This window comes from Leucopleurus acutus (assembly GCF_964270905.1).
Source record: "Leucopleurus acutus genome assembly, chromosome: 13".
Lineage (NCBI taxonomy): Eukaryota > Metazoa > Chordata > Mammalia > Artiodactyla > Delphinidae > Leucopleurus > Leucopleurus acutus.
Genome location: NC_139155.1, coordinates 8,260,244 through 8,280,145, shown reverse-complemented (window position 1 = coordinate 8,280,145; position 19,902 = coordinate 8,260,244). Strand labels below are relative to the sequence as shown.

The following is a 19,902-nucleotide window of genomic DNA, read 5'->3' as shown; positions in this document are numbered from 1 at the left end:
TACCCATGCATTCTTCTGATTCTCATTTACCTCCTGTGCAACTAATCTTTAAAATAAATTTATACTGAATACATGTAGCCAGGGAAACACTTTCCTTTGACTTGCATTTATTCCATTTTAGCATCATCCAAAAAAAGTCATGAAGTCTGGTGCCTCAGACTGTATTCTGGGATGGATGGGTGTAACTGACAGTTCCTCTGACTTAGTTTGTGCTGACTGTGTAGACTTGACACACTATTTTCTTCTTGCGGCTTGAGATGGTATGTCTCTTTACTACCTTTTGCTTCTTTTTGGACTAAAAATTTGATAAGGCCTGATGTTGATCTGAACAGTCAGGGAAACTGAGTATGATCATATGACCTCATACGAATCTTCAGATTGTATTCTATATTTTATTTGTGCTCAATTTTCATAGACAATAAATATTTTGTCACGTGGATCTGTGGCCCGTGAAAGTGGGACAAAAATAAGTATGGAACAGAGAGAGTCAGATGGGTCGGAATCCAATGTCAGGCCACCCTAGTGAAGCGTCACAAAATCAGGACAAAGAAACAGGCCAGAAACCAAGACAGTAGAAAATACATACACTAAAAGTATGTGGGGAAGGACTTCCAGGTTTAATGCCAACATAGAAAGAGCTTGGCAGTGGCCATGATTACAAGAAAAAACTGAACAGACTAAAAATCAGTGACTTTCCTTGGATCTATCAGAGAACTGAGGTCACAAGGCAGACCTCCACTGCAAAATCTGCAGAGACAGACACATCCAGACAGCTACAGCAACCAATATCTCCTCACCTGGAGCAGAAGCTCTGAGGCCATCAACTAATAGGAACACCTAAATGGTGAGCTGGATGAATTGCTGAACATAACTGTGGACTAAGCGTGAGAAACTCATGGGAACCATAGTCTAAGAGGGACCCCGAAAGCCACCAGAGTCTCACCATGAGGATTCAAGAAAGATTCCTTCATGGACCTGGCCAGGGAAGGGGCAGCATCACTACTGTGAAATAAGCCAAGAGCCTTCTCAGTAACAAAGACCTACACTCCAGAGGAAAGGACTTTGTCAGAGCACAGTTCTGAAACCTAGTCGCAGCTCCTGCAGCCTTCCTGCCTCACTTAAGAAAGAAAAATAAAAATCATAATCATAATAACATAGTTAACAGTGGCCAGGCTGTCATGGAAGTAGACTGGAAACTCTGCAGCCAGGGATTGGGGTAGAGGGCAAGAGGGAAAGCAATTCCGCCAGGGAAACATCTGTGAACTTAACAAAGTCATAGGCTGAGACTGAATCATACAGTAGTAGAACACCCTCCTCCCCCGCCACTTGCCATCACACCAGTAGGGATCCAGTATAATCACAGCAGACTGCAGACAAAAGAGCTCAAGAGGGAAAATCTCTCCGAGGAGTACCTAGGAGTACTTGGTACATTTTTTTCTTTTTTGCTCTTTGTGAAGTCTCCCAGGAAGGGAAGGGGGCACATGCGAAGCTCTCAGGATGCACTTTGTGAATGTGGCTGTGTAAGGGTGGGGAGTAAAGTGCAGGTCCAGGTAGAGGCTCAGGCAGAGAATCGGCTGGGATGTGCTCAGTGTCAGGAGCAGCTAAGAGGACAGCAGAAAATGCCCAAGATGCTGCCAGGAGCATTCATTCCAGAACGAGCCCGATGTCTTCTGATCTCAGGAGTTCCTGGGGTGGGGGAGAGGATGGAGAGTCCTTGGATGGGAAACACCTGGGCGCCCCAGTTGCCAGAGGCCCTTATTCCAGACTTGTCAGTATGCAGTCTGGTCCATGCTATCTTTCAAGCAAACCCCAATCATTGTCAAGGCCTCCCAACCCTCAGTCAGAATCACAGTGTGCTGAAGTCTCACCCCAAAGGCACAGCCAGCTGTGGGGACCAGGCTCTGGGCCAAAGGACACACAGGGGCAGGACTGACCAAAGCCAGGGCGGGGGTATGTACTGCACATGTGTGGGCCGAGAGTGTGTACACTTGCAGAGCATTCTGGGTCACAGTGAGGACTCCTGGGGGCCAATCCAATGTCTGCCATGGTCCAAGCCCATAGCTGGAGATATATAGGACATGCTAACACAATTCAAAAAAAAGCTGGAGCACCTGTTTAAGTTTAGACAAAGCAGACTTCAGGACAAGGAATGTTATCAGGGATAAAAAGGGCAATTACATGTGACAAAGTGGTCAATTCTCCAAGAAACACTGACAGTCCTAAAAGTGTATGTTCCTAATAATAGAATACCAAAATACACGAGGCAAAAGCTGATAAAACTGCAAGGTGACATAGTAAAATCCATAACTGTACCTGGAGACTGCAACATGTCTCTATCAGCATGTGATAGAACAAGCAGGGAGAAAATCAGAAAGAATAAGGGTGACCTGAACAGCACTATCAGTCAGTTTGATCTACTGAACATTTGTAGGATATTACATCCAGCAGCAGAATGCACACTCTTCTCAAGCTCACATGAAATATTCTCCGAGGTAGACCATATTCTGGGCCATAAAACACACCTTAATACATTTAAAAGAATAGAAATCATACAAATAATGTTTTCAGACTACAACAAAATTAAATTAGAACTCTGTAAGACAAATCCAAAAATATAGAGAGGTTTAAAAAGCATTTTAAAATAACCCATGAGTCAAAGAAGCCTCAAGAAAAATCCAAAAATATTTTAATTAGATAAAAATAAAAATACAGCTTACCAGAATTTGTGAGATGCAGTGATATTTAAAGCATTAAATGCCAAGAATGGAAAGGAAGAGAAATCTAAAATCAATAATCAAAGCTTACACCTTAGGTAACTAGAGAAAGAAGAGCAAAATAAATCTAAAGCAAGCAGAAGAAAGAAAATAATAAAAATTAGAGCAGAAATCAATGAAATTGAAAATTACAGAATAAAATCAATGAAACCAAAATCTGATTCTTTGAAAAGATAAAAAAAAAAATTAGTAAGGTCAAGCAAAGGTAGTCAAGAAAAAAAGAGAGAAGACAAAAATTACCACTATCATAAATAAAGAAGGGTCATAATTATGGATAGCCAATTGAAGAAACAATTGGATGTTAAAGGGTAATAAGGGAATATTGGGAACAACTCTATGCTAACAACTTGATAACAGATAAAATGGGCCAATTCCTTGAAAGGCATAAACTACCAAACCTCACACAAGGAAAAATAGACGAACTGTATAGCGCTACATCTATTAAAGAAATTGAATCAAAAATTAATAAACTTCCAAAGTGAAGGTACCATCCTACCAAACATTTATGGAAAAAAATAATACCAATTAATTCTCTACAACTCTTCCAAAAACAGAAGCAGAGAAATCATGTCTAACTCATTCTATGAAGTCAGAATTATCCTAATATCAAACCAGATAAAACATTGCCAAAAAAAAAAAAAGATAAATATCTCCCATAAACTTAGATAAAAAAAAATCAACAAAATATTAGCAAAACAAATCCAACAATGTCTAAAAATAATTATTGTTATCAGCTAGGATTTATTACAGTTATGCAAGACTGGTTCAACATTCAAAATTCAGAAATGTAATCTACCACATCAACAGGCTAACAAAGAAAAGTAATATAATCATATCAATTGAAGCAGAAAAGGCATTTGACAAAATACCACGTGCATTCATGATTTTTTAAAAACTCTCAGCAAATTCAGAGAAACACATTCTCAACTTGATAAAGAACATCTACAAAACACCCACAGCTAACATCATACTTAATGGTGAGAGAAGGCAGGAATGGACTATCTTATCACCCCTATTCAACATTTTGCTAGAAGTCCAAGCTGCCACAATAAGACAAGGAAAAGAAATAAAATGCATAAAGATTGGGAAGCAATAAATGAAACTATCTTTATTTGCAGAAGACATAGTTGTCTATGCAGAGAACTCCAAAGAATCCACCAAAAAAAACCCCTGAAACTAACAAGCGAATACAACAAGTTAATAGGATACAAAGCATACAGGTCCTGTACATATTTAGTTAAAAATACACCTAAGTAGTACAGCACCACCAAACCAGCTTTATAACAAATGCTAAAGGAACTTATCTAGGCAAGAAACACAAGAGAAGGAAAGGACCTACAATAACAAACCCAAAACAATTAACAATTAACTGATTCATTTTGTTGTAAAGCAGAAACTAACACACCATTGTAAAGCAATTATACTCCAATAAAGATGTTAAAAAAAAAAAGAATGAACTAGCAGAAAAATATAAAATCAGCTGAGGTTAAATTTTGAAGAGTGAAGAAAGAAAGTTATCAGAGCTCAAAGTGGTTTCCTGCTTGTGGACCACTGGAGTTGCCACTTTTTCTCTGTTTTCTAAACTTGTTCCATCAGTGTCCTGGAACTGCTATGAGCCACCCATATCACTCAAATAAATTAACTGTTTTTTCTATAACATAGTCAGCATCTGCTTCTAATGCTTAAAACCAGTACCCTCAACTTTTACAGACACAAACCCAAATAAAACAGGCTTCTTATTGTGCCGTTTTCTGGGTACTGCTTAAATACTTGTAATCTGGCACCTCGTATCCTTTTATACTGGGAACTTTTCTCGAATTGACTCCAGGATGTACTGTCCTCTCTTGCTTTTTTCTGGATGAAGAGAGACATCAGGATGACAGCTATGCAGAAAGAATCACTGTTTATCAGCCCAAGTCAATGTTCTAAGGTAATTTTTTAGGAGGACGAGATTGACTAAATATCTATTGCATGTCAGAGGATCTGGAAAGATCCCTTAGACCATTGGTGAAGAGTCTGAGATAAATTTATGGTAAATACAAAAATAGTAAACTACAAAAAGAGACAATTATTAACTCTAGGTAGGAAAAAAAGTTATGTAGGAGAGAATGCATAATCATTTTTACCATGGGATTCAACTAAGAGTATTGGCAAGATCATTAAAAATAAACACCAAATACTGAAATAATCAAAATTTTAATATAAATATTTTGGAAGGATGGGTACATGGGAAAGGTATACATGTGTGGTGAGTTCGTGGAGAGCAAGACAACTAAATCAATAAAGAATGTCTAAAATTTTTAAAAATCTAGTAATGATATATGTATACTATTCAGAAAAGTAGAAAAAATAGTCAGAAGTGAAATTTGTTGTCTCAATGGAGGGAAAATGCGAAGGACAGGGTACTATTTTTTTGCAAAAAAAAAAAAAAAAAACCCTTGAACAGCACACTTTGACTCTTTGAACTACATGCACTTATAAAATGAACTGAATGTTGCATTGAGATAGAAGCTACAAAGGATCACTGGTTTGATTTTTTTCTGCATTTAACTCTTCGTGTTAATATTATTCTGTAGGAATTTTCCCCTAATATTCTTTGATAACAAGTGAAACTAACAATCGTGGAGCTCTACATTTTATTCATTCAAACAACAGAATACAGTATATCAAGGTAAACATTTGCATGCCTTACAAAACCCAAGTCTGAAATTACATATAAAGCCGGAAAAAAATGTTCTAAAGAGGGTGACTATGTTACTTATCATTCAAACAGGAACAATAGGCAATAAATGGGGATTATTCCAGACATTTATCACCCATACCCCCAAATTAGATCTTTTCTTACAACACCTTACAACATAGTGCTTTAAATCTCGAAAAACATAATATGTAATCCAACTGTGAAGACTTGTAAAATTTTTTAAGAAAACATTGCAGTTAATTCTAGAAGCCATAGTTCTACCTATCGGATCACTAGCAATAGAAAAGTTTAAAAAAATGCTTATTTTTACTTCATAAATGTATAAGAGCCTAGAGACTTGACTTAGAATAATCCAATGAACAAACCAGTGGAAAAGTGTATTAATTTATGCAAAAACCTGCATGTGAAGGTCAATACTTTCTAGACACTACATTCTAATAGTGGCCTAACTAATGATGAGAATAAAATAATGGTATTACATGTTTCTATTGTTTTATATTTTTCAAAGATATTTTCTTAACTCTACTGTGGAAAGAAGCTAAACTTTGTACTCACTGTTTAGCACCTTCATTCTCACTATATAAGCATCTGTATTCTACATTATCTTCAATCTTGTTGACATTTCACGCCAGCAGTACAAAATACAGCATGTTATTAAAAATCAAGGAGAAGAAAAAAAATCAAGGACAAGCATTTTGATTACAGTGATTTCTAATTACGATGTGGACTCTACCAATTTGGAAAATTACTGTAATGTAGCTGTAGTTATTTTTTAACATAGTTCTATACAAACAAACATAACTTGTATGTTTACAATAAAAGTAAACCTATTTAAGTTATTTTTATTTTACTTTATCTTGTAAATTGATAATCAAAGTATTTTAAATTTATATGTATAATATTTTAGTAATAAACTGTGAATAAATGTGAATATTTACTAACTGAAAATGCTAACCTCATCCACCTGCCTCCCACCCATATAAGCAAGATTACAAGCTAATGAAATTCCTATGCGATTTTCTCAGCATGCATAAAGGCTTTTAAATAATGTTCCAAGGTCTCTCTGATGATAATATAATCAATACCCTAATCATTGTAGGTTAATAAGATGTATTCTTTCCCTGACAAAACTGTGTACTCTATAATGACATTCAGCAAACTTACCTACCTTGTCATCACACAGCAATTCCTTGTAACTGGTTACTTTAATGTAAATACTAAAATAAGGGCATTCAAGGGAAACACAGATTATTATTTAATGTATTATGTATCAGTATAAATTACATATGTAAAAAAGAATCTTAGGAAGCATCTTGTTTCCTAAATAACACCTTGCAAAAAAGATTTAAAACATAATTTAATTCAAGTCTGACCTTTCATTCCATGGATCTGTTTTGATCTGTTTCCTTAGTAACAACTGGAATAGTAGGTACAACAGATTAGGGAAAAAATATATACATGTGTGTTTGTAGGTACATATATATATACACACATACTATATATATACCATATACCTACTATAGATACCATATATAGTGTGTGTGTGTGTGTATATATATATATACACAGAGAGAGAGAGAGAGAGAGAGAGCAAGCATAGTCTTTTATATATATTAGGTAGAGTTCATAACTCCAGCACGTTAGGTATAATATTAAAGAGACTACAATGAAAGTGATTTGTTAAGTAGACTATCCAAAGAAAGAAAATGAATGAATGGAATTTCATCAGCATAACAGCTGACAGTGTAGCAGGATCAGTGGAGGAGATCAGAGAAATTTCAGCAGGACTTAGGAAGGTTCCAAACCCCCGAAAATATTCTGAGCCCTGCAGAGGAAGAATTTATAGAAAAGAAGGGACAGAGTAAATAGTTCTCATAAGTATTTTGAGTGAGAGATTTTTATAAAAGGTTAAAACACCCATGGAAAAAGAGATGAGTTTCAAGTGTTCTGGAGGCTTTGCAACACATAAGGGGTTTGCCACAAAAATCTTCCCTGAAACCATATTGTAATGGTAGAAATGTTTTGCTTCTCACCTACATTAGTCATTGAGGATTTGGTTATCAGAATCTTCCAGAAAGTAATATTTTTATTAACTTTTAGGGAAAAGAAGTCATTTATCTTTTAAAGGATGTTAAGTTTGCTTCACCATGCAAATTGATAGATTCAGCCATGGAAACTTTCATTGATCTGATATAGTCAACAAAACAGTAGATGGTTTTCTTATAAAACTGCCTTCCAACTTTGTTACAAATATATTTGTGGAAACACTCCTTGAATCCAGATGTAAAGAGCTATAAGCAAACAAAATAAAAATGAGAGCTAACTCTCATTGCATGTACGTAAGTACAACTGGGAGTGGTCGGTTTTACATTTTCCCTTCTGAAATAGGTAGGGGCATTCACAATTTCTGTAATCCACAGATAACTTCACTATGTGGCATGCATGTATTTAAAGATAAAACCATAAAATATCCACTGGCCTGCTAAAACTGTCAATTACAGCTTAAGAATCTGTCTAGACAGTATGAGAATTTGGTTTGGGATTGCTTTAGATTATCATGAAAAGTCTGCAACTTTGAAACCTAAATGCAGCTATTGTGATGAACCTTTTAGAAATGAGGATCTTTTTTTTCTTTCTTTCTTTTTTTTTTTGGCTGTGCCACACAGCTTGCAGGTTCTCAGTTCCCCAAGTAGGGGTTGAACCTGTGCTATGGCAGTGAAAGCCCAGAATCCTAACCACTAGGCCACCAGGGAACTGCCTAGAAATAAGAATCTTTTAAAGATGAGTATTAGAGACACGAACGATCATTATATTTGGTCATTACCAAACCATTGTGCTTTCAAGGTGACCATGACCGTTACTGAGTTTCACAAATACTTTTCATTGTTGCCTGCATCTAGAATTTGGACAATGGCAGGCATGGTCTCTAATTGCCCTGTTAGTCATAACATTAGGCCAAACTGTGTCTTTGGCCAAACTTTGAAGCAACAGAAGTTTCTTTGTACCTTCCTATTCTTTGATCCCTTTTCCTCCTTCCCTAACCCTCCCTCCCAGTGCTTTGCCCCCTGTTTTTTCTACCCTACCACCCTATACCACCACTTCCAACTATCATTCTTTTTCTCATATTTAAATTTCACATAATTATTTTTAAAAAAACTAATAATGTCTAGGTACCTGACTCTTTTGAGAGAAATTATATATTAAAAATACTTCTCAGGCTTCCCTGGTGGCGCAGTGGTTGAGAGTCCGCCTGCCGATGCAGGGGACACGGGTTCGTGCCCCGGTCCGGGAAGGTCCCACATGCCGCAGAGCGGCTGGGTCCGTGAGCCATGGCCGCTGAGCCTGCGCGTCCGGAGCCTGTGCTCCACAACGGGAAAGGCCACAACAGTGACAGGCCCGCGTACCGCAAAAAAATTAAAAAAATAAAATAATAATAATAATTCTCAAAAGTATAACAACTTCAATATAAAAAAATTAAGTTATTGTTGGATCATCTACTACTCTTGCTCATAAGGCTAAACCAGGGATAGTGAAATTCTATATGAAATCAGAAATGAATTTATTTGAGAGTAGCAAAGGAAGAGATTTCCCTGCCACATTTATCTTCCTCTTGACCATTTAGTCATTCTACTGCCAAGTACTCTTCTGGACCAAGCTGGCAGAGTAGGTTCTAGAAGTGGGAAGAGGGAGAGAGCTAACCTAGACCTGCCCTCCTACTCTTTTTAGCTGGCTAACAGAAGATGTCTTGGAAGGTCATTAGAGTCCACATTTGTTGGCAACCAGCCCAGCTTCCGGGCTCCCCTTTACTTCTTCTAATAAAACTCTGAATTTCCCAGTAGTGTGCTTTGGTCCCCCTCCTACCTAGCTCTAGAGGTGAGCCCTTAACTGACTTAAGCCATTTCATCCTTTCTGGTCATAATGACTGTTTTATGATGGACAAGTAACCAAATGTGTTTGTTCTATCAGAGCAAACTCTTTACCAGACAGAAACAAGGATTATGAATTGCCAAGAGTTGGCAGTCATCTTGGAAACACAAGGGAAAAGCCTGAATGAGAGTTAGGCTAACACCAAGGAAGTGGATCCAGCACTGTGAAAGGGCATGCAGAAACTGTCTTATATCCGTACTTAATTCTAGACATAATATTTAAGCCCTGGTAAATAACCCTTGCCTGAAGCTTGATCTCCCCTTCATTGTTCCATTACAGGATTCAATAAGTTTCCTCTTATGTGTAAGCTAATTAGAGTCAGGTTTTCTAAAACATTTCTGTTAAGAATGCCCTCTAGTTAAGGCAGTATTTTTCCTGTCAAATGAAATAAATTTGGTCAACTAGTATCCAAGGTAGACACTAAATAGTGGGAAGAAATTGTATAAAGATCCATGTGCATAACAGTCATCATTAATATGCTCAGATTAAGGGAAAAGCTTAGACTCTAGTCTTTGGTCTACGAGAGAAGGTTGGGTAGTTGACATAAATATCCTCTCCTGCACCATCTGAAGATTGATTGGCAGGGACAGGACTTCTGTAGTTGTTGGTTGCCTAGAAAGACAAACACAAAGGATGTTAATAATTCACTGCATTTCAGCACTTAATAAAGACACTCAAAACATTAATCTCTCCTTAGTTCAACCATGATATGGGTCGAATTTCTATTACAGTTAATTTCATAAAACATTCTCTTCACTGTATTGAACTTCTGTGAGAAATCACATTCTTGGTTTGTAGGGTGCTGAGCGAGATACAACAGAGACCTAGCCTTGATTATCACTTGATATATTGTGATATAAATTACCTGTTTAAATATAAAACTCCCTCTCCTGATGTTAGGCTATTTCGAAGAGAACCATTATTTGTATTATTTATATGGAAAGTCTAGTACAGTATTTTCCCATAGTGGATAATCATTAATTTCTGTTGAATGGAAAAATAAATATTTTTAAAGTACACAGTGTGCTGGCTTAAAAATAAGCAACTGAACACAATTAAAAAATTACAGGGACTCCCCTGGTGGCACAGTGGTTAAGAATCTACCTGCCAATGGAGGGGAAACAGGTTTGAGCCCTGGCCCGGGAAGATCCCATATGCTGCAGAGCAACTAAGCCCATGAGCCACAACTACTGAGCCTGCGCTCTACAGCCCATGAGCCACAACTAATGAGCCCTCATACCACAACTACTGAAGCCCACACACCTAGAGCCCGTGCTCTGCAACAAGAGAAGCCACTGCAGTGAGAAGCCCGTGCACAACAACAAAGAATCGCCCCCGCTCGCCGCAACTAGAGAAAGCCCACAATGAAGACCCAACACAGCCAAAAATAAATAATAAAATAAAATAAATAAATTTTTTTAAATTACAAAAATAAATGCACATTCACTTTCAAGATGATGTTATACAATCATCAATCTTCTCTACCTTAATTGGGTCACTTTGACCACCTGTATGTATGTGTGTGACAGAAAATACGTAAGCACAAGTGACAGAGGAGGAGAGAGAGTGGGGGCGGGGCAGAATTGAAGGGAGGAGAAGAGAAGGAGAGAGAGGGGTCTTTCGGTGAGTAGTCTGAAAATTTAGTGTGGTTTCAGTGTTTGCGAGGAGAAAGTAAAAGGAAAATTCAAGTGCTATTGTTTTCTACATAGTTTGTCTAAAAAAATACCCCGCAGAATCAAGTAGGTCTAACTTCACAGACCAGCTTACTGTCTAACTTTCTAATCACCATTCAAATTATCATTATTCTGCAAAAGCCTGGAAGAGTTGAATACCTAGTGAGGAAGTTGCAAAGCGCCTTTCCTCCTCTGAAATTCACAGCAATAAATGTGGCTTTGGATTGGCTTGAATGGACAACAGCTAAGGACAGAGAAGGGATCCGGAAATTGCATGTGACAGAACACGGTTTCCTTGCGTGCAGGCATGGCAGGTCAGACAAGGCCAGACTTCTCCAGCCTTCGCACTTGGTGCCCAAAAGCAAACCATGAGATATTCAGAAAAAAATTTTTTTTTGTTTTGCAAAAAAGTAACTACCTAACAGAAAGAAGAAAGTTAAACTGATAGATTATTAAGAAGTTTGAAGCACACACACTGGATTGTCAGAAACTTTTTAGTACTTGAGGTTTGGGCCATGTAGCATTCAATGGCAAATAATTAAATTGAAGAGATATGGATGTAATTTTAGATAACACTCAGGGAAATGTTTTATTATAAAATTTTGTAAACACAATAGTATGTGTTAAAGAGAATATCTGACCTATAGTGGAGACAATGAGCACGAAAATAAGCGTCCCTCTTATCTTCACACCCAGAAGGGAATTTCTCCTCTGTCAATTAAACATTAAGGGGCAGGGGCACGTAGAATAAGGAGGACAATGTCAAGTTCACTCGATTCCTGCAGCCCAACCAAAAGGTCTTTAGCTTTATAATCTGAACGTCCGTTAATTAATAAATTAATCCAAACATCATAACAATAATGAATATCCTGCCTTGTATCTTTCTACGTGCTTGCTATGCTTTTAGTTACATTTAATTTAATCCTCACAATAACCTCACGACATAAAAATATTATCATGCCCTGTACTGGGTCAGATATCATCCCCCCTAAATTTTTGTCCTTCCCAGACCTTCATTAATGTGACCTTATTTGGAAATAGGGTTGCTGCAGATGTAATTAGTTAAAATGAGGTCATACTGAAGTAAGGTGGGCTCTTAGCCCAATATGACTGGTTCCCTTATCAAAGGAGAAGAGATACAGACACAGACACACACACACACACACACACTCACACACACACACACACACAGAAGGACACCATGTGAAGACAGAGGAACAGACTGGAGTGATGCGTCTACAAGCCAAGGAATGCCAGCAACCACCGGAAGCCAGGAGAGAAGCACGGAACAGAGTCTCATCCCAAGAGGGAACTGATCCTGCTGAGACCTTGATTTTGGACTCTAACCCTCCAGAACTGTGAGAGACTAGATTTCTGTTGTTTCTAGTCACCCTCTTTGTGGTAATTTTGTTGCTGCAGCCCTAGGAAACTAATACAGATTTTGGTAATGTGCAATGTTGATTATTATTATCTAGTGTAATTGCTCCTTTATTTATGTGAATGTAAAACAAACAGTTTCAAAAGGTATTAATAATAGGAGACTAGTTCAGAAAATAACCATTTCATCAAATAGCTGATACTGGAAAAACAGGCAACTGCACTGGTTAGATTATTGAAAGGAGAATAAAAAAGAAGATTGCTAACTGCAAAATGGACTGACTTTACATTTATGATGCACAAAATGGGGCGGGGGGAATGACAATTCTGAGAAAACTTACCCTATTCTGTGTGTCCCAGTACTCTTTAAATAGGCCTCTTTTCTGTCTCCTTCTCCTTCTGGGAAAACATGTACAAGAGAGGTAATAAGAATGACACTCCAGCACCAGCATTATTCCAGACGCTCTATAATACCTCACCTGTACCTGCAGCCCACATGCCCTTAGTGATTATGTTAAAGCAGCTGTCCACAGCGGTTTTATACATACTCACCCAAAATTCCACTGTCCTAAATTTTTTCATTTTTCGTACCTTCTCCAGTGTGCTCACAGATGGTGAAGGCAACTAAACGGATATGCAGCCAGTTCCTTAGTAATTAATCTCAGTGAGTTTACTAAAGAATGGTGCAGAGTGGGTTATTATTGATACATAAATGACTTAGAGATTTCCCACAATTAAAACTTCCTTTTAAATGCTAACAGTGCAACTTCTTGGATGACAATGACAATATAACTAAGCTTTATGGAATCTTCCGGTGTTTTACTAAACCACCTGTATGGATTACTTTATTCAGATTTCATCAAAAACTCTCTAACGAACTGGGGAACTGAGGCACTGTGAGGAAGAGTAATTTGCCCCAAATCACATGGTTGGTAATCAGTAGAATCGGGATTTGAATTCACAGCCCTCCTTCCTGACTACCAGGCTCACTGCTTCTACAGTCACATTGCTGCAGCTGAAAACGGGCCATCCGAAACCATAATATTCAATAAACTCTCCACAGTTTCAACAAAACTTATAAAAGCCTAACTTCAGGAGGAATCTTTGAAAAGAAAATACAAGAGAAGAGAGTAATGTAATTGAATGCAAAGATGAAATAACTATATCCAAGTGTATGGAAATTGTTATCATGGGGAGATGGTGACTATTTCTTTTCATCCCCCTACAGAAAAGATTCTTATTGAACCACAGAGGGGACGGGTCAGATACAAAAATGTAGAGATTTTTTTTAAAGATGAGGTTATAATTACTTCACGGAAATTTTGAAAACCTGGCAAGATAGTCTCTCTCCAGGGAAAGGTTGTTCAGATAATCAATGTTGACTCTGATGGTCTCTTCTAGTTGCTATGAAATCCTCCTACCATGTCAACAGAATCACAGACTATGTGCATTTATGTATTTACTTATTAAGTAGTATTTAAACAAATTATTTACTTACTTTATGTGTAAATTTGCTATGTGCAAGTCATATTTCTAAGATCTTTTATATAAATTATTTATTCCTCATAAGAAATCTATGATACAGACACTATTATTATCCTCTTTTCACAAGTGAGGAAACAGACACAGATTTATGACTTTTGATCCTTTGTTAAATTATCCTTCACAAGGCTTGTTATATCATAATATAGAGTTAACTTTCCCAAGTAGGTCCAAATATATATATATACATGTGTGTTATATGTATAAACAAATATATTTTTTAACATCTTTATTCGAGTATAATTGCTTTACAATGGTGTGTTAGTTTCTGCTTTATAACAAAGTGAATCAGATATATGTATACATATAATCCCCATATCTCCTCCCTCTTGCGTCTCCCTCCCACCCTCCCTATCCTACCCCAACAAATATACTTTTAACATAAGCTTAGCATATACAATGTGATGAGGAAAAGAGAAGATGATTTTTTTCTCCAGTTTTATTGAGATACAATTGATACAATACAGCACTGTGTAAGTTTAAGGTGTACAGCATAATAATCTGACTTACATACATGATGAAACAATTTCCACAGTAAGTTTGGTGAACATCCACCATCTCATATAGACACAAAAGTAAAGAAATAGAAAAAACATTTTCCTTGTGACGAGAACCCTTAGAATTTGCTCTCTTAACAACAGGCATACATAATGTAGAGCCGTGTTAATGATATTTACCACGTCGTAGATTGCATCCCTAGCACTTACTTATCATACAACGAGAACACGAAGTTTAGAGTTGGATGATCTGCGTCTAACTTGTGCTCTGCAATTGACTAGTGATTTGCACCTCTAAAGGTCAGTCCTCTCACCTGCAGAATAAAGACAGTAAACATATTCCCGTTCTGGCTTGCTTGATTCTAAGGAGTTTCCCTGGGATGAGGAACGATCAGCGCTGAAACCGGGGAAGTCCCAGGCAAACCAAGACACCCTATTTGCTGTGAACCTCGAAGCTGACAACAGAGGTAAAAGTGCCTAACATTTGCTCGCTAAATATTAAATTTCTCCCTACTGACTCAGGTGTCAATCCTTAGACTGTATCTCGGCTCCTGTCACGCTTACTGGTGCTATGCCTTCCCCTAGCCATGCTCACTGAATATGGTCACTATTCTGGTCTCTAACTGGAAATGACACCAACTGTGCTCCAGAAGCCTCATGCTCACAGGCTCCCCGGTGCTGGGCGTGAAGGAAGAATTCAGTCTCCTTCAGGTACCCTGTGATGTGGCTTCTCTCTAGGTCAGCACATCTGAAGCTGAAGCGGCAGGATTATTTTAAACAGTTGCTAAGACAGAGTTCAGAAGGTCATTGTTTAGTCCCTTGGGACATTTTTCAAGATGTTTCCATTCTAAGTAACGACCACAAATCAATACCAATGACAAGGTAGAAAGAACAAGTGCTTTTTGCTGTGTGGTGTTTGGCCATGGTTATGCATTCAAGTCCACTAATCTTCTTTTTATCACATTTAACCAAGTGGGACAAGATATTCTACAGTTCAATTTAGCTATTCATGTAAAACTGATGCATTTTCATGAAGCTAAATCCTTTCTGTCCAATATCTGTGACCCTCTCAAGGTCTGTCCTGTCACTCACTCTCTCCTAGCCATATTCCTTGTGGTCCCATGTGCTCCTGCTGTCGTATCTGCCCTCGGTGCATTTTTTAATCAACCAAGGTGAAGCAGTAGAGAGATCCTCAGTGTCACTAACATCCTTACCTCAATTTGCTAATTTCTGACCAGGGAAAGACTGGAGGGCAGCCCATGATGGACAGAAAGGAAGGACGACAGTTTCATGTTTCAATTTAATTAGACAAATGCTTATGGACCATCCTTATTTGGAAAGATTAGTGCTAAACGCTATCAAACACTAAAAAATGAGTAAAACGTAATCCCTGCCATTATGAATAGAAGGGAAGCCAAGCATGGAAGTGATTAAACTACAAAGCAGGCTGCGAGGTGTGGTGGTTAAGAAGTGCAACACGATTCTGGATGGTGACATCATGTCTACTTGTAGGGAGGGAGACAGCAGGACAGCCCTCCCAGAGGGGACACGCATCCCTTGAATGGTCTGCAGGACCAGATCATTCTAAGGCCAAATATGGGGGAAATCAGCATTTTGGTGTCATAACAAATGGGAAGAGTCAGGCGTGTTCACAGAATAAAAGCTGTAGTTTTAATACATTTTGTCAATATCAGGGGAGTAAGTAAAGTAGAAAATATGAATGAATATTGGGTTGGGGTCAGATTAATTGGGCTGGGGTCAGAACAAAGGGCACCTGTGCCACAAGGTTAATGAGCTTAGCGTTATCCTGGTGCCAGTGGAAAGACAATAAACAGGTCTTAAACAGGGAGACGACGTGGCCAGTCAAGCTTTTAGAAGAGGAACCAGGAAAATAACAGATGGGTTAGAAAGGGGGAGTACCGCTGAAGTCAGGCGAGCAGTGAGGGGAGCCTTCGAAGAGGATATGGCGACGAGATGGGGAAACCGATGGGAAACCCCGTCAATAAGCACGCAGGACTGTGTGTGTGTGTGTGCGTGTGTGTGTGTGCGCACGCGCATGCGTGAGTGGTAACATTACTGGGGGAGAAGAGTGGAGATGGATGTATTCCTTCACTCAACAAACATACAGTAAGTGCCTACCATGTGTCGGACATTCAAAACGTAGACATCAAAAGTTTGGTTCCTTCTTTCCTTAAGAATTTAATACTTTAGTTGGATCACAAGTATAAGGAATGATTCCAACCCAATATGACTACAGCTAAGATTGCAACAAATACCTAGACTGGTGAGTTGATGAACATAGGGCAGCTAAGAAGGGAAGAGTTAACCAAGAACAGCCTAGAAAATTGCCAAGTGTGCCACAGGCGGTAAAAGGTAGGAAACTTCAGAAGAGGCCACTGGCCACCTGCTCTCTCTAGGGCAGCCCCTCCCAACTCCTTTCTTCTCAATGGTTTGTAATAAAGGCACCTACACTGATTGTTTCAGAGAATATAGAACCATTTAAAATCACGTTGCTTGCTTATTAGAATATGCATGCCACTATATCTCAGTCACCACTGCCACAATAAATATTTAATGAATGAATGAATGAAGGCATTATTACTGTTCAACCCTGATCTTCTCTCAAAATCCATCTCTCTCTCTCTCTCTCTCTCTCTCTGTTACACACACATACCTCCCCCTCACCTGACAGCCGTTTTCCTTTACAGGAGGAGAGGAGAGACGGGGTAGCAGACAGAGCAGAGGCACCAGGCGGCTGGCTTTGTTAGTGCAGGGGTGCAGTGCCCACTCCTACTAATTCCGAAATGAGTCATTCTAGCCTCCTCCTCCAACTTTAACTCCTTCTCTGCTACGTACAAGAGCAGCGCTCAAAGTACATGGACTCAGTACCTGAGTCGTAAGACAGCTTGACCAACTACTGGGTTATTAATGGAGAAACTCCAGCATCAGAATTACTCAGGGAAAACTAGATCCAGGAGGAGCTGCAATACTCACCTCTTATAAGGAATGGCAATGACGGTGGTAATTAGGATAATCAACAGCAACAACAAAGCTGTCCCTGCGGCCACGAAGAGGATGGACTGGTTATTGGTTTTACCTAGGAGGAAACAAAGTTATAGGAGGAATTAGGAATTCAGCTAAAGCCAGAAAAGAAAGGGAAGTGGGAAAATTAGGAAAGGGTATATTAATCATCATAGGGTAACAATGTAAAACAAAGATTCCAATAAAAAATAGGCTGAGATGGGGAAAAAGATTTTTCTTTCAGTCTCCTAAATACTTCTGACTCCTCACAGATTTTCACTAGTTCCTGGATCTAATGGTGGGTTTGACACCTTATTGAGACCAAGAATAGAAAGCATTCAAGACAGATATCACTTCATTCTAATGAGCTCCTGATCACATACACGAAATCTTTTGTAGGAAAAAAACACATCAAAATAGTATATAAATGAAGATTACTTCTTAGTCCTATTGCATTAAGTACATCCAAGACACAACAGTATGTAACTCTGATGTTTATAAGTGGAATTTTGTTCAAGAAATATTGTCTACTCAATTACGGTTAATGATAAAAATAATCAGGAAAAGCATGTTACTTTTCCAACTCAGCGATTAACTGGAAAGGGCTATGGCCAGGGAATCTGAAATTCTCATCCTGGTTCTTTCACTGTTTAGCTGTTTGACCTCCAGCAAATTCCTAACCTTCTCTGCCAGCCTTCCTTCAACTGTCAAGTGATGACAACACTTCTAATTACATCACAGAGCTGTGATAAGAGGCTAATAAGGCAATATTCAAATATTTGCTCACCTCTGGAGCCAGATCCCATGAGGCCAGAGACCATTTCCTCTTTCAAATGTCCTCCTGCCCACTGCACACCTCACCCACCGCCACCCACAGAGCTCCTTACAAGAAGAAGAAACTCATCAGTATGTGTTGTTGATGGAAACAGGATTGAATTGAAACCGAGGCGCCCTCTTTTTTTTTCTTCTTCTTCTTTTGCGGTACGCGGGCCTCTCAGTGTTGCGGCCTCTCCCGTTGCGGAGCATAGGCTCCGGACGCGCAGGCTCAGCGGCCATGGCTCACGGGCCCAGCCGCTCCGCGGCATGTGGGATCCTCCCGGACCGGGGCACGAACCCGTGTCCCCTGCATCGGCAGGCGGACTCTCAACCACTGCGCCACGAGGGAAGCCCCGAGGCGCCATCTTTATGGCCATCTCTATATCTTTAGGCAGCAAATTTCCCAGGAAATTTGTAGGAAAGGGGCAGCTATGGCAGAGAACAGCACAGCTTCCCTCTCTCTTGAAATAAAAGCTCGAACGCTTGTACCCTGACTCCCAGGCTATCTGGAATCCCACAGCAACCTGTAAACCATACTTTTCACAGCATTCTTCCCAATCCTTCACTCAGATGATTTCTTCCTTCCTGACCCACTATAGCTGAGATTTTTTTCATGATAAGAGCTCAAAGTCTATTCCACTCATTCTTTTGCAAGCTTTACTGCAAAAAGAAACTAAGTCAAAAAATAAACATTATTTTTATGTTTTAAATTTGTTAACCTGTAAGGTGAATAAAGATAGAAAAAATATATGAACACTTTTAAAGACCTTGTATGTAGTGTCTAAGATAGGGTTTTGTCCAAATACGATGGGGAGAAGGAAAGCGAAACTTATTCAGAAAAAAAAATACATTGAACAACAACAAAAAAATACATTGAACCACCACTGCAAATGGAACAAGGATATTTTTTCCCCGTCAAATATGAAATTAATGTTTTTAAGCTCTTGGCACATTATTAAAAGCAAACAAAATACCTGAAAGTATTTGCATTATAACACAGGCCTATAAAAGGACCGCAGTTGCTATGCTGACATAATTTGAATACAGTAGATGCTAAGGTTAAATTAAATAGGCATGGTGGAAAAAAATGAAAGTTATGATCAAAAAATTCATTGACAGTATTTTGGGAAAATTATTTACCTGTTTTTTGAAATTTAGATCTTAATTACAGTAAAAAATTACAGTAAAAAAAAGCCAATCTGGGTGGACTACAGAGATCTAAATGTTTAAATGTAAACATGAGAAGAAACTATAAGTGAGTATTATTTAATCTCTGTAATGAGAAACGACTTTCCAATTTGTACAAATAAGCAAACACATAGGATTGACTGGGTCAAAATGAAAAATATCTGTAGGTCAAAATCATCACATGTAAAGGCAAAAAATTAGTATCTTTAACATACCTTTGCTATCAAGAAAAACCTATGTTAAGACAATAAGTAAGATAAACAACTTATTAACCAAAAGTGCTTAAAGACAAGTTTGCATGAAAGGAAGAAGGTGGCAAGATGGACGACCTCAGGCTCCATTTGGGGAGAGAAATCTGCCGCAACCTGCCTCTGGGAAGAAATCAC

General features: G+C 38.5%; 1 protein-coding gene across 1 annotated transcript in view; it reads right to left on the bottom strand.

The window, feature by feature from the left end:
- Positions 1–9,900: 9,900 nt before the first annotated feature.
- Positions 9,901–19,902, bottom strand: part of CD226 (CD226 molecule) — a gene marked incomplete at its 3' end in the record, with an annotated part of 84,570 nt that continues 74,568 nt past the window's right edge. The window contains exons 4-6 of the mRNA XM_082852682.1: positions 17,486–17,588; positions 12,794–12,851; positions 9,901–10,014 (exon numbers count right to left, since the gene is read on the bottom strand). Of these exons, the coding sequence (XP_082708808.1) occupies positions 9,901–10,014; positions 12,794–12,851; positions 17,486–17,588 (275 nt within the window). The remainder of the gene's footprint in view (positions 10,015–12,793; positions 12,852–17,485; positions 17,589–19,902) is intronic.